The sequence below is a fragment of the Procambarus clarkii genome, chromosome 27, assembly GCF_040958095.1.
Source record: "Procambarus clarkii isolate CNS0578487 chromosome 27, FALCON_Pclarkii_2.0, whole genome shotgun sequence".
NCBI classification, from domain to species: Eukaryota; Metazoa; Arthropoda; class Malacostraca; order Decapoda; family Cambaridae; genus Procambarus; species Procambarus clarkii.
The window spans coordinates 33,264,732-33,291,787 of NC_091176.1; the positions used below are offsets into that span (position 1 = coordinate 33,264,732).

The following is a 27,056-nucleotide window of genomic DNA, read 5'->3' on the forward strand; positions in this document are numbered from 1 at the left end:
GCCCTGACGGAGGCAATAAACTATATAGTTGAGAATAATTTACATGATGTCATCATTCATACCGACTCTAAATCTTCGCTCCAGACATTGTTATCCAGTCAGAACAGAAATAATATACAACTCCTCACAGAAATTCAACATACTGGAAAAGATGCCCATAATCTAGGGCTGTCAATCACCCTAAATTGGATATCAAGTCATATTGGCATAGATGGTAATGAAAAGGCAGACTCACTAGCAAAATGCTGCCACTGCTCTACCTGTTATACAGGTTCAAATACCTCCAAGTTTCTCACAGAATAAGGAGCAAATCAAAAAGAAAATATTATCAACTATCAAAAGTCGCCACAGAGCCAAAGTAGCGGAAGGAAGATCCACTGTGATATGGTACGAACAAGACACTGGTTACTCCTCTTTCAAGCCTGGCAAAAAGATATCCAGAGACATTGCAGAAGCCATACACAGACTCAGACTTGGTTACAAGTGCTGCTGGGAGGTAATGAACCCAATAGTTAAAGAGTGTCACATCTGTGAAACTGAAGCAGAGGCGCCGCTATTGCACTACTTACTGGAATGTGAAGCTACTGAATCCCTGCGCATCAAACTCAACATTAATCCAACGACAGCAGCTGCATTAGATGCCCATTTCACGGCGACTACAATGATTAGAAAAGCCGTTGAGGAATGGGACTCATTAGTGAGCATTCTGCATCTACATCCGCCACCAAGATAATGTTAATAAAACAAGATTAAAACCAGTGCACTAGAACAGAAGCGATAAATAAACAGGGAAAAAGGAGGAATCCCCCACCTCTATTTTAAACTTAGACCCAAATATCACAGAAACAAGGTTATCGCATTTAACCAAACTCAATTACGGGCTCACCATAGCCCGTGCTACATGGACACTTCGTTCTGAGTAGCTAAATCTGAAACAAAAACAACAACAGTTAGGAGTAAGGGAGGAATCCCGATCATATGTATCATTCTTCCAAGAAAGCTCGGTTGGGATTACTCCATGGAATCTGGCATTCAGAAACTCGCAGATTTCCTTGTCACTTTCTGTATATGCCCCCTCTGTTTTCCTTAGTCATGTCACTTGGTCATTCACTAACATTTTCCTTCTTATATGACTATGTAGTAATTTAGGTTGATTTTTCGCTTTGATTGCAATATCGTTCTCATGGTTCATTTCCAATATTCTCCTGTTAGTTTAGTTCATGTATTATGCATTCCATACCCATCTTGTGGGCGGTAGTGGAAAAGGATTACAGAGCCTTAATGGGTTAATGGTTAAGGGTTAATGGGCTCTGGGACTGAACCTCACAATTCATTTAGCTAAGCAAGTTAGAATCTAGATGAGCTAGTCATAAAATTCAATACACATCGTCACATCAATAATGGGCTCGAGATCAACCACAAGTACAGTTTCTAAATTAAGCAACTGACATATATGGAGAGCTAGTGTCAAAATTGATTTGTTTGCCCTGCACACCGCCCCCAATCCATTGGGCAGTGGTGGATAGGTAACAATCACTTAGTTATTACCTACAGTTAGCAAACTGGGGATATTTGGCCAAGACTTCTGGTAGCAGATCATATTGAATGAAATATTTACACTTCTTGAACATTTGTAAAGGAATTGTCTCTGAATTCACATATCTTTTCGCACTCTTTATATTTATATATTCGTTCCTAGCTCTTTTGCATCTTATCCTGTTGTCGTCTGTCTTTTATCCTCTGTACTCCTCCACTCCCATCTCCTTCTCATTTTTGCTTCCTGGCACTGTCAATTAAACCATGCGTTTCTATTCCCTCGAACATTTTCTTTTACTGTTAGTATAAAACACGTTGGCCACCTTGCATTTCCACTTGACTAAGTCCATCATATCTTGCACTGTTTTTCCTATTTGTTCTTCTTCCCCCTGCACTTTTCCCAGATATTATGTTATACTCCTGTAATCCTCTTTCTTATAGTCTCTCCTCCTTTCCCAGACCTCTTGCACCGTGGTCACAATTTTAAGTTCAATTATGTAGTCAAAGACTAGGACACAGTGGTCACTGGCTCCTAGTGGTATTTTACGTTCCATATTCGAAATGTCTTCGTCATTCTGGGTAAAAATCAGGACTAATAGGCTTGGTGTAGTTCTTCATAAGTTGGGTTAGGAAAATCCTGTCTTATAACTTCCACTAATCTTCCTCCCCATGTTTCTTCCCAGCCATGAGGATTTCTTGATTCACAGTCGAGCTTTCCCTAATTGAGGAGTGTGTGTGTGTTTAATATATACTACATATTATAAAATTAATAGGTCAGAAATCAGTACATTAGACAACCAATGGTTGGACAAGTTTACAGCTCGATCCTCCATGCACAAATAGGTGAATACACAAACACACTCAAACACTATTCACTCACAGAACACAGACCACGAACCTTATTCACTCACAGAACACAGACCACGAACCTTATTCACTCACAGAACACAGACCACGAACCTTATTCACTCACAGAACACAGACCACGAACCTTATTCACTCACAGAACACAGACCACGAACCTTATTCACTCACAGAACACAGACCACGAACCTTATTCACTCACAGAACACAGACCACGAACCTTATTCACTCACAGAACACAGACCACGAACCTTATTCACTCACAGAACACAGACCACGAACCTTATTCACTCACAGAACACAGACCACGAACCTTATTCACTCACAGAACACAGACCACGAACCTTATTCACTCACAGAACACAGACCACGAACCTTATTCACTCACAGAACACAGACCACGAACCTTATTCACTCACAGAACACAGACCACGAACCTTATTCACTCACAGAACACAGACCACGAACCTTATTCACTCACAGAACACAGACCACGAACCTTATTCACTCACAGAACACAGACCACGAACCTTATTCACTCACAGAACACAGACCACGAACCTTATTCACTCACAGAACACAGACCACGAACCTTATTCACTCACAGAACACAGACCACGAACCTTATTCACTCACAGAACACAGACCACGAAACTTATTCACTCACAGAACACAGACCACGAAACTTATTCACTCACAGAACACAGACCACGAAACTTATTCACTCACAGTACACAGACCATGAAAAACTATTCACTCACAGTACACAGACCACGATTTGCAGAAATGCTTAAAAAGAGCCCTGAAGCTAGGTCTGCAGTTAGAGAAGTTGCCATGGAAGTGGCTTCTTCTCAGGAAGCAGCTAGATGTACTAGTCAGATGATAGAGCGAAAAAGAGCAGTAGTAATAATTGGCATTCAGGAGCAAACAGGGACCAGTCGAGTGGAAAGGAGAGACAAGGACAAAAATGAAGTTAATGAAATCCTTAAAGGGATAAAGATGGAAAGGGCTGACCAAGATATTGAAAAGGTTTTCAGAGTTGGACAGTACAACAAGGACAGAGACCATGTAATAAAGGTGGTATTCAAGAGCGAGAGAACAAAAGAGAACTTGCTAGCAAGGAAGAGCAGACTAGCAAATGTACAGAGGTTCAAAAAGGTATTCCTGCAGAGGGATATGACAAGGGATGAGAGAGAGAGAGGGCAGCAGCTGCAGGGAGGGAGTGCAGGGAGAAAGAAAGGAATCAGGGAGCCACAACCCCGAGCCCTACAATCCCAGAGGGGAGCAGGGAACCCTCCACAAGCGACTCAACAGACACAGTGAGAGAAGCTCCTTCCCCATCCTCCATCCAATAGATGCCCTTCCTCCCCCCCCCCTCCATGCCCTCCCTAATCTTCCATGCCCTCCCTTCTCCCCCACCCCCAAGCCCTCCATTCTCCCCCGTCCCCCCCTAAACCCTCCAGTATCCTCCACCCTCCCTCCCCCTCCCTCCCCCTCCCCCACTCTCCTCAGCCCTCCATTTTTCCTCATCCCCCTCAGCACTCCCTATCCCACAACCTTTCCCCCCCAAGCCCTCCTTCCTTTTATGCCCCCCATTCCTTCTCATTCCCCCAAGCCCTCCCTCCTCCCATACCCCCCTAAGCCCCAACTTCTCCCACACTCTCCAAAGCCTCCCCCTTTCACCCCCTCCCCCAAGCCTCCCCTGCTCACCCACCCCCCAAGACCTCTTTTCTCCCCAACCCCCCCAAACCCTCCCTCCTATACCACCCTCCCCGTACCAGATCCTCCCAGCCCCCACACACCCCATACCCCCCAGGTCCCCCTTCATAGCCCCCCCCCCCCCCTCCATCCTGGTCCCTCCCTGTTTCCCTGCTTCAAGGGAAGCAATAGGATCTGAGAAAGGACAGAAGAGAGTCAGGTTAAGGGTGATGTACTCGAACATAGATGGGATCAGCAGCAAGGCAAGTGAACTACGGGGAAAGAACACAAGAAGTGAACCCAGATATAATCGGACTCACAGAAACAAAACTCTCAGGTATCATAACAAATGCGGTGTTTCCCCAGAACTATACTGTAAAAAGGAAAGAGACGGAAGGACGGGGAGGAGGTGGAGTGGCCCAACTAATGAGAAAGGAATGGAGCTTCAAGGAGATGATCATCCCGGGATGTGAGGGATTCAGAGACTACATAACAGGAACCATGACATTGGGAGGACCAAAAGTAGTAGTAGCAGTGATATATAACCCTCCACCAAATGACAGAACACCAAGGCAAGAGTAGTAGGCATCCTTCAGTCTAAAGACTATGGAGTTGTGCCCTGACAGGGCACAAAGCCTGGGTAGGTAGATATGGAGGAGAAGCTGTTACCCATGCAGCAGGTCCCCCCCTCTCCACGTTGATGAAATTATCCAATAGAAAGGCAAATGCCAATACGCATGGTTCCAGCAACGTCGCAGGAGCTGCCAGAACGAGGTCGACGTCAACAACGAACTGCCTTAGGGGCTCCGACTCCGGGTTTTTCCTCGAGCTTAACTCCTGAAGCCTTTTCCAAAAAAGGGATATGACCGAAAGGCAGCAGAGGTTTAAAATCAGGGTTTTCCTTCCCCTAGATGGGCTGCCTTCCCAGGCTATCGAGTCCCATCTACCCGGAGCAGCTGGTTTTAAGGCGCCAGAGGCACGCCCTCGCCCCTTCTCCTGTCGATAAAAGCAGTTCCGCCGGACTTAACGACTAAGCCACCCGTGCAGGCCAGGAGTTGGACTTGGTTGTCAGAGGCTATTGGAGACGCATGCCGTATAGGAGCATTTTATAGGTCATGGGAGCTCGTCCCCCATTACCACCCCCTGGCTATGACAACCCCTTGGAACTGGGAAGGCAAGAGTATGACAACAACAACATGGCAGTTAACACTATAATTGAGAAGGCAGCCACTGCGGCCTGTAGAAATAGATCCCATCTGCCCATCATGAGAGACTTCAATCACGGAAAGATTGACTGGGAGAACAAGGAACCGCATGGAGGAGAGGATACATGGAGAGCCAAACTAATGGAGGTGGTGACAAGAAACTTTCTAAGCCAACATGTCAGGGAACCCACAAGGATAAGAGGAAACGATGAACCAGCGAGACTCGACCAAGTCTTCACTCTGAACGACTCCGACATACGGGGAAATCAGCTATGAGGCTCCAGTAGGAATGAGCGACCACAGTGCACTGGAGTTTGAGTATCTGGATGAGGAAGGGTTATTGAACTGGAGGAGGGGTACTGAAAACAAAAAAATGGCATTCCAAAAGGGAAACTATGAGGAGTTAAGAAAATTCCTAACAGATATGACATGGGAAACAGAGCTCAGGGAAAAGACGGCCCAGGACATGATGGACTTCATCACGCACAAGTGCAAGGAAGCAGCGAACAAGTTTATCCCAGTTCAAAAGGAAACCAATGAAATGTAGATGAGAAACCCATGGTTTAATCAGAGATGTAGGCTAGCTAAGCAGCAAACTAATAGGACATGGGGAAACTATAGGAATAACAGGACACTTGAGAGCAGAGAAAGATACCAGAATGCCAGGAATGAATATGTCTATGTTTGCTGATGATGCAAAAAATTATGAGGAGGATTGAAACAGAGGATGATAGTAGGAGGCTACAGGACGACCTAGACAGACTGAATGAATGGTCCAACAAATGGCTGTTAAAGTTTAACCCGAGTAAATGCAAAGTAATGAAACTAGGCGGTGGTAACAGGAGGCCAGACACAAGACACAGAATAGGAGATGAAGTACTTAATGAAACGGAAAGAGAGAAAGATCTAGGAATTGATATCACACTAAACCTGTCTCCTGAAGCCCACATAAAAAGAATAACGTCTGCGGCATATGCGAGGCTGGCTAACATCAGAACAGCGTTCAGGAACCTGTGTAAGGAATCATTCAGAATCTTGTACACCACATATGTAATACCAATCCTGGAGTATACGGCCCCAGCATGGAGCCCGTACCTTGTCAAGCACAAGACGAAGCTGGAAAAAGTTCAGAGGTATGCCACTAGACTGGTCCCAGAACTAAGAGGCATGAGTTACGAGGAAAGACTGTGGGAAATGCACCTTACGACACTGGAAGACAGAAGGGTGAGGGGAAATATGATCACTACCTACAAAATCCTCAGGGGAATTGACAGGGTAGACAAGAATATACTATTCAACACTGGCGGTACGCAAACAAGGGGACACAGGTGGAAACTGAGTACCCAAATGAGCCACAGGAACGTTAGAAAGAACTTTTTCAGTGTCAGAAAAGTTAACAGGTGGAATGCATTAGGCAGAGATGTGGTGGAGGCTGACTCCATACACAGTTTTAAATGTAGATATGATAGAGCCCAGTAGGCTCAGGAATCTGTACACCAGTTGATTGACAGTTGAGAGGGGGGGGGGGCCAAAAGAGCCAAAGTTCAACCCCCGCAAGCACAATTAGGTGAGTACGAAAAACTATTCACTCACAGGACACAACCCATGAACACTATTGACTCACAGTAAACAGAACAAGAACTCTTAAACACAGTGACATTCTTTGTGTAAAGAAGTTTATCTTATGTGGTCTTAACCTTGCAGGTACATCGTTCTGGACAAATTTGTCAAAAGGAACCTCTCCTCAGACATCTTACAGAAGATCACTAAAGACTTCATCACCTTAAGGAATGCCGGCATGAAGGTATGGTGAGCTGAACACAATATTGTGAGCTGAACATAATATTGTGAGCTGAACACAATATTGTGAGCTGAACACAATACGGTGAGCTGAACACAATATGGTTGCACTGTCTTGCATGGTGAGCTTAACACAATATGGTGAGATTGTCTTGCATGGAGGTATGGTGAGATTAACACAATATGGTCAGATTAACACAATATGGTTAGATACGGCCACCATCAATCACGCTGCACCGGACAAGAGAGATGCGGAGTGTGCAGCCTGAGACATCCAACCCAAGACTGTATAGCCAAGCACAAGGCAAACCAGGCCAAAACAGCCAAATGTCCAAATTGTGGAGGCAACCATCATGCCTGGAGCACAACCTGCTCTGCACGGAAAGAAAAAGTGCAGACAGCTCAGGCCAGGATAAACACACAGACCAGCAGCACATACACCAACACCAACGTCTGGAACACTCGTGCACAGCCACAACAGACACACACTCTCACAGAGCAAAATTTCCCGAATCTATTAATTCCAAATCAGAAAATACACAAAAGTGCTGCAGAAATACAGCAAATGCAAAAGAGCAGAAAACAATTACTTTCGGAATCAACACAACAGATATACAGTTTTACCGAGGTCCAGCTGAAAAACATCGTGAAGATCATGGCAGAAACCATTATCAGTTGCCTACAGGTTCGCAGAACGCCTCACAACAACAGACTCAAGAAATCACTTGTGTGATAATGGACAAGATCGTGCAGCAGACCACAGTTACACGAGAAATAGACAGTCTGAGACAAGACGGAGCACAAGAGGACAAACAACGCAACATGGACATACTGACTACCAACAACAGTCGGGTAGTCCAGACACCAGAACATCAACATTTACAACAGCAACTGCAAGAAGCAGTGGCCACCCAAGATCAACAGAATCTTACAACACAAGAGAGACAACAACAGCCAATGTAGTCTGATATGCAGCAACACCAACAAAGACGTATTGAACAGCAGAGATGCACAGGTTCCAACAACACAAGAAACAGCCACGAGCAATCAATGCAGTCCGACATGCAGCAATACCAACAACAAAGTGATGGACCACAGTTATGCACAGATTCCAACAACGCCGGGGATGACCACGAACAATCAGTGCAGTCCGACCTGCAGCGACACGACTTGCGAGATGGAGAATATAGAGGTCGATTCCGAAGAGGAGTTCTGGTAGAACAAGCAACACCAACCGAAATCGTCGTCTGGCCATTACGAATACTGCAGTGGAACATACAAGGTCTTGGAAATAAAAACCACACACTTCAGGAGGCTGCAATCAGCACGAAGGCAGATATAATCGTTTTGGAAGAAACTCTTTTTCCCAGCCACGAAGTCCTTCAGATTAGCTGGATATCAGCACTATGTTATACCGTATGAGCAGGGGAGACAAAGAGGGTTAATGACCCTAGTCAGGCACACCATACCCAACAAGAAAATAGACTCAGTTTCATGTGGGGATGGAGTAGAGGTATTAGCAGTAACAGTGAATATGGCTAATATTGAGCTCCTCATATACAACGTCTACAAGCCCCCTAGACGTAAACTAGAAGCAGAGGCAGTGCTTGCCTTGGCCACGCAGGAAGATGTAATTATTGCTGGGGATTTTAATGCTCATCATCAAGAGTTAGGTGCAACTGGGCCAGCCAATGCAGATGGGCGCCATTTAGCTGCAGCTCTGCGAGAAGTACCTGAAATTACACTTCTCAACACTGGGGAACCCACTCACATTCTAGGAGGTTCCCTTGATCTTACATTCATCTCAACAGCACTCCAGCAACAGGCGAAGTGGGAAGTAGACCCGGTGATCACTAGTGACCACTATGCTACTGTCACGACACTCAACCTGGCACGACCTCCTCCACCACCTGCGCAGCCTCGGTGGAATTTAAGAATGGCCAATTGGAATATATACCAAGAAGAACTTGAAAAATGGTATGCAACGTACACGCCACCTGAGGATTTGAACATACACGAGACCAATCTGCAGGAAGCCATTGCAGCTGCTGCAAACAAAGCTATTCCAATCATTATCACAGGAAACACAAAACGAAAGAACTATTGGTTCTATAGTAATGAAGTTAAAGAACAGAACCACAGAGTCAATATCTTCAGAAAATACCTAAAGAGAAACCCAACACCAGCAGGAAGAACTCTGCTACGAGCGGTGATATCTGAAGCAAGGCGAGTTTCTCGAGAAGTAAAGGAGGCAAGATGGTTTGAGTGGTGTCAAACTCTAAATGAACATAGTAGTCTTGGCAAGATATGGGGTCAGATTAAAACTATATCAGGTCGACCAACCCGGCCACAGGCATGTATTCAACCATTGCAGGAGGCTGAGAGACTTGCTCTCCAATTTGCAGAAAGAACAGCTTCATATCAGCTTCCTGCAATGGTCCGAAGGCAGCAAGAACAATTAAAACAAGAGAGGTTGACAGTCATTCATGAGAGCATAGCTATAAATGACGAATGTGACTGTCCCTTCACCACACAAGAACTAATCAGGGCCAAAAAAGGTGGTAAGGACACTGCACCAGGTGCTGATAACATTACATACTCAATGGTCGCACATGCAGGTCCTGCTGGAGAACACGGAATATTGGACGTCATCAATGCATCTTGGCAGCAAGGCAAACTACCGACCTCTTGGAAGCAAGCAGACATCATACCGATTCCTAAGCCGAAAGAACCTGGCAATTACAGACCCATTTCATTAACATCATGCATTAGTAAAACTGCAGAACGGATGGTCTTAAATAGGCTACTGTGGAAGACTGGAGACCTTCATAAACACATATTTGGCTTCACTAGAGGAGTAGGTACTGCAAACTGCATAGCAACATTACTAGGAACAGTTAACTCGGGTCCAGCTAGAGTGATCTTCCTTGATCTAGAAAAAGCATTTGAACTTGCAAGCCCGCAAGCAATACTACACACCTTAGTTAAAAAAGGTGTAAAGGGAAAAATGCTAGCATGGATTCAAGATTACCTAAGTCACAGGTATGCCAGAGTAAAGTTGCAAGGACAAGTGTCGGACTACCACTTGCACGAGAATGGGACTCCACAAGGAGGAGTCCTCAGTCCTAGTCTTTTTAACATCCTTGTGGAAAACCTTGTTACCATGTCCTTTACAGAAGGGGTTAAATTGCTAAGCTATGCTGATGATATATAGCATTAGTCATTACAGGTCCTTCACTTCTAAATAAAGCTCAAGGTGCTTTAGATAAAGTGGCATCTGAATGCAGCGTTTTAGGGCTAAAAATATCTGCACAGAAGTCTAAGGCGATGAGACTAGGTGGCAACACTCCAGACAGGCACCTACGCATTCAAGACATTAACCTTCAGTGGGTTACACAATATCAATATCTCGGAGTGTGGATAGATTTTAAAATGACATTCAATAAGCAAATTCAATATCTAAAGGAGAAAGCAAAATCACGACTAAATATAATGAGAGCAATCACAGGGCCCCGTCTAGGAGCGGGACACAGAGTGTTGAGAATGTTTTACATACACGCCGTTCGTTCCCTGGTTGATTATGCAGCGCCTGCCTTACTCACTCTTTCTCCTGGTCAGTGGGCAAACGTTGAGGTTCTTCAAAATGATGCATTGCGAGTCATAACAGGTGCTCCCAGATGGACTAAAATCCTGAACCTAAGACTAGAGACAAAGCTAACGTCGATTGAAATAAGGGTAAAGGGGATTGCTGCGTGCATGCTGACCAAGATATTGACTAGACCTAGAATCAGTTCACTTAAAGATTTGATCACTGGAGCACTAACTCTGGACAGAAGAGCCTCCAATAGCAACAGGTGGACCCATTGTGCGATAAACACCATCAATACATTCGATATAACAAACACAGTCACTGAGAGGGGTGTCGACGAAATACATGCAGACTTTGTTATGCAAGCCCCTTGGGAATCTCTGCCAGCAGACTTTAAGATTATGGCTCTTGAAGGAAAGAAGAACCAGACAAATCCTCATCTGCTACGTAACATTGCACAGATGCATATAGAAGCAAACATGGCATCCGACAGCTTCACTTACTTCACGGATGGGTCAGTAGACCAGCAGGGACAAGAAACCAGAGCTGCAGTTAAAGCAGGAAACTCTGTAAATAGTTGGAGGCTCTCAAATGGGTGTTCGACTTTACAAACAGAGATGCTAGCCATTCAAAAGGCTTTGGAACATGCTCTTGCTGAACACCGACAACATGTTATCATCCATACAGATTCGAGAACCGCCATTGAAACCTTGCAACAAGAACACATATGTGATAACATCCATCTGATCACAAATGTCATATCATTCATGCAAACACTCAAACGACAAGGCCGACAGGTACTTATCAACTGGGTGCCAAGTCATGTGGGAATAATAGGAAATGACATTGCAGACGAAGCTGCAAAACTTGCTACTAAGAGGAGAAATGTAGACATTTACATACCACAGAGTCTATCACAGATTAAGAAAGTAATTAGAAACAGAGCAATGCAAAAGATGTACAGTGACCACAACACAGCATTTGCAACATCAGGATCTGCGGGTTGGTACAAGAATTCAACCAACTACGAACCACTTAGTTTGATGAAAGGGAACAGTAGAGCAACAGAAGTGCATTTACATCGCATCAGGCTTGGATACCCATGTGCATGGGAAATAGGCTTACAGGTTCCGGAAGATGAGAGGAAATGTCAACACTGGAGAAATGCCCAACAGACCACTGGAACATTATCTAACACAGTGCACAGTTACAAACCCATTAAGATTTCAACTTAGATTCAACAGAGCAGAAGAAGTTGTTAAACACATATGGCAAAATCTTACTGAAGTGACCATACGAGTCATAAATACTCATACTCCGCCCAAGTAAAACAGAAACAAACAACACTTAGTGGGCCAGCCAGAGGCTTAGGGCCCGCGCAGGAATATCCCTGCAAAAAGAAAAAAAAAAAAAAAAAAAAAGCTTAATTAACACAATATGGTGATAGTAACTCAACATGATGAGACTGTTTTGCATTGTTAGCTTATGACAATATAGCAAGCTTAACACAATATTGTGAGATTGTCTTGAATGATGAGCATAACAAAATATGGTGATATTGTCTTGTATAGTGAGATTTGCACAATAGTGTGAGATTTTCTTGCATAAAGGTATCGTGAGCTTAACACATTATGGTGAGAGTGTCTTGTATTGTGAGGCAAACACAATGAGGGCAGATTGTCTTGTATGGTGGGCTTACCACAATTTGGTGAGATTATCTTGCATAGTGAGCTTAATAAAATATAGTGAGAGTGTCATGCATGGTGAGCCTAACACAATTTGGTGAGCTTAACTCAATATGGTGAGACAGTTTTGCATGGCGAGCTTAACACACTATGGTAAGATAAACAAAATATGGTTAGATTGTCTTGAATTGTAAGTTTAACACAAATATGGTGAGATTGTCTTTTGCAGTGAGCTTAACAAAATATGGTGAGCTTAACACCATATGTTTGAAGTTATCCAACCATTATACATCATTTTTGTATTATAATACATCATCATCATTGTATTAACCACAATAATTACTAATCTTACTAATTCGTAGAATTAATCCATTACTGTTTTCTATTGCGAGACAATATTGTGTCGAATCCTTCCTGGTCCCATGACGCCGTGAGGCAGCGACAGGCTAAGACATGAAAAATTCAACGTAGTGTTGGGATTTTTCCGAGTCCAGTTACATGATCTTTCTTTCCAAATATAATCTTTTATGAAGGAGTCTACTTATTTAGCGTACTGAACTTGATCATTTAATCAGATTGATTATATCACTAAATATTATTGCGAGGTAAAACAAATATACGTTGACCCTTCTCGTTTTATTTGTGCAATGTTAAATTAAACCTATTGCCTTTCGAAAAGATGTATTATGACTTGATACATTTATTAGTGACATCAGTACTTGTCATGATTCTTTACTTCCCTAATTAATTACCAGTAAATAAAATACTTTAAGCTCGAGATCACTTTGGAGTTTCCTGCGCATGCGTATCCGAGCGTGGGGGGAAGGAGGAGAGAGTCACTTCAGATTCTGCCACGCGCACTGACAGGCTCGCCATTCACACGCTATATTAGCAGCGTGTTATGGACGTGTTACCAGCGTGCAAGAGAGAGAAACGACATTGCAAGGAACTTGCTTAGTATCATTTTATTTGCCCCCACAACCACGAGAGCGGTGCCATGTTAATTCGGCACATAACGGCAGTGTCCTGGAACTATTTAACTCTCCAGCCCATAATGGACGTCTTAACAACAGTACTGCAGGATGGTGGACTGGAATCGTTCCACTTGACCAACGGACATTTGGCCCGGGAACTATTATTTGCTTTTCTGTTTCTTGTGATCACATTTAACATTTAGGCTAGTTGTCATTAGGCTGCGAATATAACAACAAAATCCAGTACGTTTACTCTAGCAGTTTCCGTAATTATTTTAGGAAATCATATTCTTTAATTTATGTAGAAGAATTCTAAAGTGTCAGATATATCGCTTAAATTATATGTGGAAGAATTCCGTATTATTAGGTATATCTTATTTCTTTACGTAGAAGATTTCTACATTGTAATTGCCTTTCAGCTCTTGAGTCCACGTCAAGCAAGGAGCTAGATCAAATCAATGGCGCTGGTTCACGTGAAGAACCAACCTTGGTTCTTGGCGAAGTAAGAAATTATCAAAAGAAGGCACCAAACCGGGAATCCTATGTAGCACCATCAAATGCGCAGAATAATCAGAGGGCGCTAAATATCACCAAGGATGCCAATACGAGAACAAAAACGCATAAGGCGAACGATATCAAAAGTATCGGAGTCACCAAGAATTGTATTGAGGGACAGGTGACCGCGAGGGGCGGTCGGAAAGCAAGACACACGCTCGTCCTGGAAGTCAGGACATTCAAGAAGGACATGCACGACCGTAAGAGGGACAATGCAACTTGGACAATAAGGAGCAGGGCGGCGCTCCAAGTGACCAAGGGTTAAGCCAGTATGGGCAATACGCAACCTCGCCAGAGCTGTTTCCTATCGCCGGTTACGGTAGATTGATTGATGAAGAGTAAGCCACCCAAAAGGTGGCACGGGCATGAATAGCCCGTAAGTGGTGGCCCTTTTGAGCCATCACCAGTATCAAGAGCTGATACTGGAGATCTGTGGAGGTGCGACTACACCCTGAATCTGAATAATACAGGAGAAGATGCCCATTGGGGCGAACCTTGAAGTGGGGACAGCTGAAGAGTAGTCGGTGAGAGGAAATGCTGAAGTTGAAGAAAAAGTGCCAGGGCTAAACCCAACTGCGTGGCAATACGTCGATGCTGCAAACAACCCAACAACTGGCTAGGCTTGGAGGCGGGTCTGGAAGGCGGCGGTGGCAGTGCTTCAGCATTCAAGGTGGAAACAATCTGTCTTCATGTGGTGTCTTCTTCTTCAATTTGGTGTTCCTTCTTTCTTCTTGCTTCGAGTAATCATTTGATGTTTGTAATCGGCATAGTCTGGTGGGAAAAGGTCCTTTGACAATGTGGTTTCGTCGCATTCAACGAAGATTACTTCGTTCTTTAGTGTGTACTTTAAGTTTGGATCATTCAGCAGGCATTCCGCATACCTTGTGTTGAGTATTTTGCTGGAGAGGCGTCTGTATTCGGGAGTTCCAAGTGTAAGTTGTTGACGTTGATCATATAGTGCGGAGACTCTTGGAGACTCCTCTGTTGCTGGAGATGGTGATTGTGCTTCAACGTCAATCGAGGCAGTAGAGTCATCATCGGAAAACAAGTGTTGGTTTGCAGAAGCATCAGGTGTAGGTACCTGTGAAGCTGGTGTAGTCTCAGGTGCGGCTGGTGTATTTTCTGGTGAAGCTGGTGAAGTTGGTGCAGTCTCAGGTACCACTGGAGAAGTAGATGGTTCGTCTGGAGTAGTAGCAGTGTGCAAGGATGTTGCAGAGTCTGTAGCAGGTTGCACAGGGTGGGCGTCAGCAGACAGGATATCTGCCAATGCAGTTGAAGAGATGGTGATGTTGATGTTAGAAGCAGAAGTGGTATTTGTTGCTGAAGTCGTAGCATTGGTGTTGGCTGAGGCTGTTGTTGTGAAGAGCTCGTCACGAACAGTAAATGTTGGTAAACCGTTGTCAGCGTACATAATGTTCAGAATTCGTACAAATTCCTTGGTGTTCGTGCCTGCAATCATTTCAGCAGTGCGGATGAGTCCCATTATGACATTATGGTTCCTGTTAGGGAGCAGCATCTGGTGTGGTGAGGGCTGGCTTGTTGATTCAGCAGAGTAAAGTTGTGGCTGTCGCTGCTGCGTCGATGATTGGTTGGCGGGCTGGGACCCAGGGCCCCAATGGGATGCAGTCTGTGCAGAAGCTCCGCCCCCTCCCGGAAGCAGAGGAAAGTTGGCGGCTTGCACGTTGAATGTTGACGGTTCTCGTCGTGTGGTGTTGGCTTGCCTGGCTTCGGTCATCTTCTGTATTTCTTGACGTCTTTTTGGACACTCAGCAGAGACGGCAGTATGGTGACCTTGGCAGAGAAGGCATTTGAGGAAGTCGCTGGTGCATTGTTTGAAGTGGTGACTCTCGGCGCACTTGCTGCACCGTTGGTCCTGAGATGGGCAATGTTTAGTGAAGTGCTCATAACTATAGCACTTAAAACACTGTCGTAGCAGGTAGTAATGTTCTCTTGTTATTTGTCGGGGTGTACAAGCGAGGCCGAAGCACCGGAAGCCGTTGGTGGTAGCAGAGGTAGCTTCCTCAGGCGAGGTGAAGGTGACCTTCATAGTGGAGAGGTGGCTGTCCTGCACAGGGATGAATTTTACGGTGAATGCAGTCAAGGAAGGGTTATCTTCGGTTATGCTGGTGGCGACGTCGGTGGTAGCTTTTTCGGAGATGAGGGAGCTCACTCTCCTTACGAAAACAGTCCTGGCTGCGAGGTAGTGTCGTGGTGGGGTGAGGAACATGTGCGCCTCCTCGAGAGCAGTGAGGTGAATGGGGTTGAAGAGGCGTTGTACGGCCTCGGCACTGCTGAACAGCAGTTGAGGGAGTCCATCATCGTTGACTACGACGTCCAGGGGTGCAACATTGGTTGTAGTGGTGATCAAATCCGATATCTCTGATCGAGTAGGGATCTGGTTCCCTCTGAATCGTACCTTGATTCGGTAGATCATGGCTCTAATCGTTGCTGCCTAATGTTTACCCACCCGGCAGTGCTGGGTGCAGGAGAGCCTGATCTAGAGGGCTGCACTTTCCTTAAGAGGTCTCCCGTCTCTTACCGGTTTAATGCACCGGATCAGGGTGGGGTCTGACCTCTTAAAGCAAAGTACTCTGATTGTGTGTGACTACACCCTGTGTGACGGGAAATGTCTCCCCCCCCCCCCCCCCCCGGTTACGGTAGGTTCTTGGCGAAGAACCAACCACCTTCACGTGCAACGATTTGCCCGACGCAACCCGTCGTCAGTAGAATGTGGCGACCGATTTCACATCTCTTAATTTTACAGCCAAGCTGTTAATTGTTGTTGTAGAGAAATAACCATGTAGTTACATTAATGATCTCTAAATGAGATCAATACTACTAACCCATTGATTTGACCATATACTTGGTCATACTACTGTAGTATTTTGAGGTACATTTGCCTCTAATTAGTATTATTATAATCCATTTAATTTCCATTCATATTATTATTACTCTGGCGAAGAACCAGCGCCAGAATCATGCTTGGGATTTATTAATTAATTAATAACATCTATAGGACACTAGTTCATGGAATTAATATCAAACCCCTTGCTCTACCTAGTTTTCCACTTTTTCAACAAAAAGTGGCGGTCCTTTGTAGCAATCGAAAATAGTATCAATTTAAATGAATTACTTGAGTCAAGTTTTCCCACACCATATAGTGAGCTTAAGACAATATGGTGAGATTGTCTTGTATGGTAAGACTAACACAATATGGTGAAATTATGCTGTACGGTGAGCTTTACACAATAGTGTGAGTTTGTCTTATATGGTGAGTTTAACACAATATGGTGAGATTGTCTTTTATTGTGAGCCTATCACAATATAGTGAGATTGTTTTGCATTGTGAGCTTAACACGATATGGTGAAATTTTCTATTCTGGTGAGCTTAACACACTATAGTGAAATTGTCATATATGGTGAGCAAAACACAATATTGCGAGATTTCTTTGCATGTTGTGCTTAACGCAATATGGAGAGATAAACTCAAATGGAGATTAACACAATATGGTGAGATTGTCTTACATGAAGAGCTTAACTCAAAATGGTGAGATTGTCTTGTGTGGTGAGCTTAAACAAATATGGTGACATTGTTGTGCCTGGTTAGTTTTACACAATATGGTGAGATTTTCTTGCATGGTGAGCTTAACACAATACTGTGAGATTGTCATATACAGAGAGCGTAACACTATATGGTGAGTTTGTCTTGGTTGGTATGCTTAACACAGTATTGTGAGACCTTCTTATATAGTGAGCGTAACTTAATATGTTAAGCTTTACACAAGAGTAAGCTGAGTGTGATATAGCGGTACCTGAGTGTGATATAGCGGTACCTGAGTGTGATATAGCGGTACCTGAGTGTGATATAGCGGTACCTGAGTTTGATATAGCGGTACCTGAGTTTGATATAGCGGTACCTGAGTGTGATATAGCGGTACCTGAGTGTGATATAGCGGTACCTGAGTGTGATATAACAGTACCTGAGTGTGATATAACAGTACCTGAGTGTGATATAACAGTACCTGAGTGTGATATAACAGTACCTGAGTGTGATATAGCGGTACCTGAGTGTGATATAACAGTACCTGAGTGTGATATAGCGGTACCTGAGTGTGATATAGCGGTACCTGAGTGTGATATAACAGTACCTGAGTGTGATATAGCGGTACCTGAGTGTGATATAGCGGTACCTGAGTGTGATATAACAGTACCTGAGTGTGATATAACAGTACCTGAGTGTGATATAAAAGTACCTGAGTGTGATATAGCGGTACCTGAGTGTGATATAGCGGTACCTGAGTGTGATATAGCGGTACCTGAGTGTGATATAGCGGTACCTGAGTGTGATATAACAGTACCTGAGTGTGATATAACAGTACCTGAGTGTGATATAACAGTACCTGAGTCTGATATAGCGGTACCTGAGTGTGATATAGCGGTACCTGAGTGTGATATAGCGGTACCTGAGTGTGATATAGCGGTACCTGAGTGTGATATAGCGGTACCTGAGTGTGATATAACAGTACCTGAGAGTGATATAACAGTACCAGAGTGTGATATAACAGTACCTGAGTGTGATATAGCGGTACCTGAGTGTGATATAACAGTACCTGAGTGTGATATAGCGGTACCTGAGTGTGATATAGCGGTACCTGAGTGTGATATAACAGTACCTGAGTGTGATATAGCGGTACCTGAGTGTGATATAGCGGTACCTGAGTGTGATATAACAGTACCTGAGTGTGATATAACAGTACCTGAGTGTGATATAACAGTACCTGAGTGTGATATAGCGGTACCTGAGTGTGATATAGCGGTACCTGAGTGTGATATAGCGGTACCTGAGTGTGATATAACAGTACCTGAGTGTGATATAACAGTACCTGAGTGTGATATAGCGGTACCTGAGTGTGATATAGCGGTACCTGAGTGTGATATAACAGTACCTGAGTGTGATATAGCGGTACCTGAGTGTGATATAACAGTACCTGAGTGTGATATAACAGTACCTGAGTGTGATATAGCGGTACCTGAGTGTGATATAGCGGTACCTGAGTGTGATATAACAGTACCTGAGTGTGATATAACAGTACCTGAGTGTGATATAACAGTACCTGAGTGTGATATAACAGTACCTGAGTGTGATATAACAGTACCTGAGTGTGATATAGCGGTACCTGAGTGTGATATAGGGGTACCTGAGTGTGGTATAGCGGTACCTGAGTGTGATATAGCGGTACCTGAGTGTGATATAGCGGTACCTGAGTGTGATATAACAGTACCTGAGTGTGATATAGCGGTACCTGAGTGTGATATAGCGGTACCTGAGTGTGATATAACAGTACCTGAGTGTGATATAACAGTACCTGAGTGTGATATAACAGTCCCTGAGTGTGATATAACAGTACCTGAATGTGATATAACAGTACCTGAGTGTGATATAGCGGTACCTGAGTGTGATATAGCGGTACCTGAGTGTGGTATAGCGGTACCTGAGTGTGATATAGCGGTACCTGAGTGTGATATAACAGTAACTGAGTGTGATATAACAGTACCTGAGTGTGATATAACAGTACCTGAGTGTGATATAACAGTACCTGAGTGTGATATAACAGTACCTGAGTGCGATATAACAGTACCTGAGTGTGATATAACAGAACACCACCATACTTCACCATACAGCCCCAGACCTCACCATACAGTACCAGACCTCACCATACAGCCCCAGACCTCACCATACACCACCAGACCTTACCATACACCACCAGACCTCACCATACAGCACCAGACCTCACCATACACCGCCAGACCTTACCATACAGCACCAGACCTCACCATACAGCCCCAGACCTCACCATACACCACCAGACCTCACCATACAGCACCAGACCTCACCATACAGCCCCAGACCTCACCATACAGCACCAGACCTCACCATACACAACCAGACCTCACCATACACCACCAGACCTCACCATACAGCACCAGACCTCACCATACAGCACCAGACCTCACCATACAGCACCAGACCTCACCATACACCACCAGACTTCACCATACACCACCAGACTTCACCATACACCACCAGACCTCACCATACAGCACCATACAGCACCAGACCTCACCATACAGCACCAGACCTCACCATACACCACCAGACTTCACCATACACCACCATACCTCACCACACAGCACCAGACCTCACCATACAGCACCAGACCTCACCATACAGCACCAGACCTCACCATACAGCACCAGACTTCACCATACACCATCAGACTTCACCATACACCATCAGACCTCACCATACAGCACCAGACCTCACCGTACAGCACCATACCTCACCATACACCACCAGACCTCACCATACGGCACCAGACCTCACCATACAGCACCAGACCTCACCATACAGTACCAGACCTCACCATACAGCACCAGACCTCACCATTCAGCACCAGACCTCACCATTCAGCACCAGACCTCACTACACAGCATCAGACCTCACTACACAGCACCAGACCTCACCATACAGCACCAGACCTCACCATACAGCACCAGACCTCACCATTCAGCACCAGACCTCACCATTCAGCACCAGACCTCACTACACAGCATCAGACCTCACTACACAGCACCAGACCTCACCATACAGCACCAGACCTTACCATACAGCACCAGACCTCACCATTCAGCACCAGACCTCACCATTCAGCACCAGACCTCACTACACAGCACCAGACCTCACCATACAGCACCAGACCTCACCATACAGCACCAGACCTCACCATTCAGCACCAGACCTCACCATTCAGCACCAGACCTCACTACACAGCATCAGACCTCACTACACAGCATCAGACCTAACCATACACCATGTTGGAAATTTCCAACACTAATAAACTACTATTGTATTATAATAAATCATTATTATTATATACTAACTACAGTAGTCACTAAATTTACTAACAGTAGTGTCAACATAAACTAACCATTGTATCTGCGTATTAATGCTAGAATTCTTATGAAATAGAGCACCAACATTGCGTCAGATAATGTCTAGTTAAACACATTTATTACCAATGTGTTAGAGAATTGAATGTGGTTCTCTAAAATCATCAGTATTCCGTGTGATAATTATTTACGGATAACATAACTCCCAATAATTCTAAATCGAGAGTTTTTAGTTACAATTGTTATCAAGTAATAGTTTTTTCTGTCACGCGTAAATGCCATGGAGAAAACTAAAATCTACTCCATTTCTCGTTTAACGCCATAAGACGAGAAGGCGATAATATTTAAATCCCTCTAATTGCAACCCAGTCCTCATTAAAGTATTTCAGCCACAATTGCGCGAAATAGTATTATTCGTGATTAATAATTTCTGTGGTGAATGCGAGACGCGGGTTGGGGAAGGGGGCGACGCCATTGTGAAGCGAGCGTGCTTGGACAGCGGAAGGTCATGGCGTCAAGAGTGGCGAGACACGTGGCGTTGGGGAGTTATCAGCAAGAATTACACTGATACCCAACTAATACTGAATAATTATTCTTCCACGTGCTCCATAGTGCTCGGCCAACCAATAACGCGTCTAGAATTAAGCCAAAACCCACAAACACGTGTACGCTGTGAAAGTTTGGGACTGGCAGACGCGATATCGGCAGACTTCAGTAGGCAACCCGTTCTCGCAAATTTAATAAGTCAATATTGACTTATTAAATATGTGCATAGCTGACATACTTAACATAATAGATACCCTTAAAAAGATTCATAGAAAACCCCGACCTTACCTAACCTTGTTAGTATCTTAAGATAAGCATCTTATTGCTTCGTAATTACAATTATTACCTAACCTATAATAGGTATAGGTTAAGTAATAATTGTAATTACGAAGCAATAAGATGCTTATCTTAAGATACTAACAAGGTTAGGTAAGGTCGGTGTTTTCTATGAATCTTTTTAAGGGTATCTATTATGTTTAGTATATCACCTATGCACGTAGTTAATAAGTCAATATTGACTTTACGAATTTGCGAGAACGGGTTGCAGTAGTAGCTATGCTCACGTTAAGTATAGTTTCTTTCTTGATGCATCATTTAAGATTGTATATTTGTGAGTAGTCTGTCGTTATATAGCGAGACGACCCCATATCCAACGTTAGTACCGCATTAATGTTTATTTTCTATTTTCATGAATATTGAGATTAAAAGTAGCCTAGTCCAATGCTACTTAATATTCTTTAAATTACAGCTCGTATGTGGAGTCAACGAGTCGTTAACAGCATTCGTGTTATTCACCTCTAATTTCTTCTATGTGGAGATCCTGAGATCACGAGGACGAATCACGAACGGTGTCATAGAAATAGTCTTAAAGCTAAGACTTTTTGTACACATTTAATTCTTCCATTTTTTATCATTATACAAATTTGCAAGATTATCATATTGAATATTCTTACCATATCTGATTTTTGGAAATTTATGTGTTTACTTAGATGATTGCTCCGTAATTTAATAATTATTAATATTCATAATTTGAGTTCACATATTTGACTCTATAGCATTTTAGATCATAATATTATTTACTCAACAATGAACTGGTGACGAATCACACTGGTTCCTAGACGTATATGAAGTTCTAGTAATATCCCCCCAATGTAGGTGTTTGAGGCTCTGACTTTAGTTAATTAATCATACAGCCCATTCTTTATTTTAAGTGATTATTCTTTCTAATACTTATCCATAGACACTGGTTCTTCAGTGTGTTTTCTAATGATCACTTTTATAGTTTCCCTCTTTTCTCAAAATTGGATGGTCCTTTGTAATTAAATTAAATAAGTAAAATAATTGAATAATTGAGTCAAGCCCCAGATATCCCACACACCAACAGACCCCACCATACAGCACCAGACCTCACCATGCACCACCAGACCTCACCATGCACCACCAGACCTCACCATACAGCACCAGACCTCACCATACAGCACCAGACCTCACCATACACCACCAGACCTCACCATGCACCACCAGACCTCACCATGCACCACCAGACCTCACCATACAGCACCAGACCTCACCATACAGCACCAGACCTCACCATACGGCACCAGACCTCACCATACAGCACCAGACCTCACCATACAGCACCAGACCTCACCATACAGCACCAGACCTCACCATACAGCACCAGACCTCACCATACAGCACCAGACCTCACCATACAGTACCAGACCTCACCATACACCACCAGACCTCACCATACGGCACCAGACCTCACCATGCAGCACCAGACCTCACCATACAGCACCAGACCTCACCATACAGCACCAGACCTCACCATACAGCACCAGACCTCACCATACAGCACCAGACCTCACCATACAGCACCAGACCTCACCATACAGCACCAGACCTCACCATACAGCACCAGACCTCACCATACAGCACAGCGCTTTAACTATTCTTTGATAGGCATCCAATCACAGTATTCATATATTTCTTCATCCTCCTCACCATCTTTGTTGCTATAGTTGCTTGTGCAGTGTGTTGAGTGTTGTGTCTCGGTCTTGAAGATGGTAGAGTGAATCTGAGTGTTGTCTGGCTGTTGTTATTTGGTTGTGTGAGATGGATGTGCGGTGTTTTACCAATGTCTCATCTTCCTTTGTAGTTATTTCTGTTGATTATTTAAGTTTTTAAATAATCGACAACATTTCTTAACTTCTGCGATGACTACGATGTTGCAAGCAGTATTGCCTCCCCTTCACCACAGTGCTGAGCTTGATAAAGGTGTTTACAGAGACTGGTGTTGCAGGTGGTGTTGAGGTTCTGCTACTCCATCGAAGAAAAGAACATCAACGACGCCCCGCCCGCTCAACTGGCGACCCATATACAGCAGTTAACACCTCTCCTACGGGTAAGGCTGTTGGAGGAGTGCCTCTAGCCCACACCTGCAAGGTAAGGCTGTTGGAGGAGTGCCTCTAGCCCACACCTGCAGGGTAAGGCTGTTGGAGGAGTGCCACTAGGCCACATCTGCACGGTATGGCTGTTGGAATAGTGCCTCTAGCCCACACCTGCACGGTAAGACTGTTGGAGGAGTGCCTCTAGCCCACACCTGCACGGTAAGGCTGTTGGAGGAGTGCCACTAGTCCACTCCTGCACGGTAAGACTTTTGTAGGAGTGCCTCTAGCCCACACCTGCACGGTAAGGCTGTTGCTGGAGTGCCTCTAGCCCACACCTGCACGGTAAGGCTATTGCTGGAGTGCCTCTAGCCCACACCTGCACGGTAAGGCTATTGCTGGAGTGCCTCTAGCCCACACCTGCTGGGTAAGCTTGTTGCAGGAGCGCCACTAGTCCACACCTGCAAGGTAAGGTTGTTGGAGGAACACCACTATGTAATGATCTTGTGCTCAGTCCATGGCTTCTCCCCTCTCCCTTGCCGTCGTTCGTCTCCCCCTCCCTTTGGTCATCCCTCCCATTTGTCACAGTCCACCCTCACTGGTCATAATCCCTGAGTCAAGAGGTCCTCTCTTGGCCCTCTCCGTTTGCCACTATTTTCCCTCTCTACCCCCCTCTTCCCCTGTCTTGCTTCTACCAGTGACGAATTTTGGAGCTATAAACCGTACATATCAAATTTAGTTGGATGGCTGGCTAGCAGCTGTTCCCACGAGGGTTTGTTTCTGCTTTTTTCCAGTTACATGAAATTTCTGTCAAGGGAAACAGACCCCTATTCACATGCCTAGTCCTAGCTGGGTACTTGATTAGTTGATACCATGAAGGCCTAGGAGGTGGGGTTAGGCTCTTGGCCCTTGTTGGCTGAGGACTCAAGAGGTCTAGTCCCCCAGGGTAGGGCCTGACAATTCCATTGGCCAAGCTTCCAGAGCACCCAGTTGTGTTTAAATCCATTCTCTATAGGCTTGGATAGGAGGGGTTAATTGGAACAAAGGAACTTAGAAATGGGAGGAGCCTGTTCTTACTGGGAGAGTATTAAGACAATATTAAAGTTAGTGTGTCTTGGGGCTTCAACTGGGGTGCAGGTCAGGTGACCTGGGGGCAGCCACTCAACATCTGGGCCTGTTTTGCAGTATTGAAGGTAATTGTGCACTTGAGATTTCATGTATATTCGGTATGACATTCTGCTGCTTCGAAGGGATTTAGAGTAGGATATATTTTCAATTTTGATTTGAATATACGTGTTTCAAATAAATAAAGTGTATTCATGTATTTGTGTTTAGTTATCCGTTCCCTTTTTGTTTAATGCTGGGTCATTTTTTTGTGTTTATATACGGTACTAGGAACTCCCCGGTGTTCTCCTCCATTTTATGAATATTAGAGTTGCCCTTGAATCTTCAATCAGTAAAGATTACATTAATAATTCTCACGCATTCCTCACCAAGTCCCTTATACCCCTTGACTTCATGATTATTGGCTTCTATACTCCCCGGGAAGTCAATAAAAGACACATTCAGATTCTGGACAAGGAGGTGGTGGCAGTGTTTAATGAGTTTTTATTCCTTAATTTTAAATTAATAAACTCTCCACTCGTTGCTTCCTCCTCATTTAATATTTCAGAATTAATAATTGCTGTAGTTCATTGGGGGTCACATTGATCTGCAAACAGCGTTAAGCTGGGGTATTGAGTGAGGAAAGGGGGTAAAATAGGACTGGTCATTACAACTAGCTTACACCTGCACGGTAAACCTGTTGCAGGAGCACCAATAGCCCACACCTGCACGGTAAGGCTGTTGGAGTGCCTCTAGCCCACACTTGCACGGTAAGGCTGTTGGAGGAGTGCCACTAGCCCACACCTGCACGGTAAGGCGTCGTAGACTTAATGAATGCTCAGCTGAGTCTGCAGGGAGATAACAGTGAGTATTTTTGCAGATGTATGCAGGGGTGATAACAGTGAGTGTTGCACGTATTGTTGCAGAAGTATGCAGGGGTGATAACAGTGAGTGTTGCACGTTATGTTGAAGTCGTATTCTAGGGTGATAACAGTGAGTGTTGCACGTATTGTTGCAGAAACATGCTGGGGTGATAGCAGTGCTCCAGGCGGGCTTCATCGGGGTGTGGGGAGAGTGGTACTACACTGCTAACTATGGCAACAACGGTGCTGTCTCCTCCCAGGACTGGAAGAAGAGATCCCAGGTGGTGAACCAGCTGCTCCAGGCACTTCCAGCATCCAGGTGGCTACCATTATGTTATCCTTATCCTTCACAACATCCAGGTGGCTACCATTATGTTATCCTTATCCTTCACAACATCCAGGTGGCTACCATTATGGTCCTTATCCTTCACAACATCCAGGTGGCTACCATTATGTTATCCTTATCCTTCACAACATCCAGGTGGCTACCATTATGTTATCCTTATCCTTCACAACATCCAGGTGGCTACCATTATGGTCCTTATCCTTCACAACATCCAGGTGGCTACCATTATGTTATCCTTATCCTTCACAACATCCAGGTGGCTACCATTATGGTCCTTATCCTTCACAACATCCAGGTGGCTACCATTATGGTCCTTATCCTTCACAACATCCAGGTGGCTACCATTATGTTATCCTTATCCTTCACAACATCCAGGTGGCTACCATTATGGTCCTTATCCTTCACAACATCCAGGTGGCTACCATTATGTTATCCTTATCCTTCACAACATCCAGGTGGCTACCATTATGTTATCCTTATCCTTCACAACATCCAGGTGGCTACCATTATGGTCCTTATCCTTCACAACATCCAGGTGGCTACCATTATGTTATCCTTATCCTTCACAACATCCAGGTGGCTACCATTATGTTATCCTTATCCTTCACAACATCCAGGTGGCTACCATTATGGTCCTTATCCTTCACAACATCCAGGTGGCTACCATTATGTTATCCTTATCCTTCACAACATCCAGGTGGCTACCATTATGTTATCCTTATCCTTCACAACATCCAGGTGGCTACCATTATGTTATCCTTATCCTTCACAACATCCAGGTGGCTACCATTATGGTCCTTATCCTTCACAACATCCAGGTGGCTACCATTATGTTATCCTTATCCTTCACAACATCCAGGTGGCTACCATTATGTTATCCTTATCCTTCACAACATCCAGGTGGCTACCATTATGGTCCTTATCCTTCACAACATCCAGGTGGCTACCAT

The 27,056-nt window shown here is 44.4% G+C and overlaps 1 protein-coding gene across 1 annotated transcript in view; it reads left to right on the forward strand.

The window, feature by feature from the left end:
• The window catches only part of LOC123762223 (uncharacterized), a 188,596-nt gene that overhangs the window by 64,780 nt on the left and 96,760 nt on the right, over nucleotides 1–27,056 (forward strand). Inside the window, exons 5-7 of the mRNA XM_069332537.1 lie at nucleotides 7,008–7,107; nucleotides 23,709–23,810; nucleotides 25,916–26,079. Coding sequence (XP_069188638.1) covers nucleotides 7,008–7,107; nucleotides 23,709–23,810; nucleotides 25,916–26,079 — 366 coding nt within the window. The remainder of the gene's footprint in view (nucleotides 1–7,007; nucleotides 7,108–23,708; nucleotides 23,811–25,915; nucleotides 26,080–27,056) is intronic.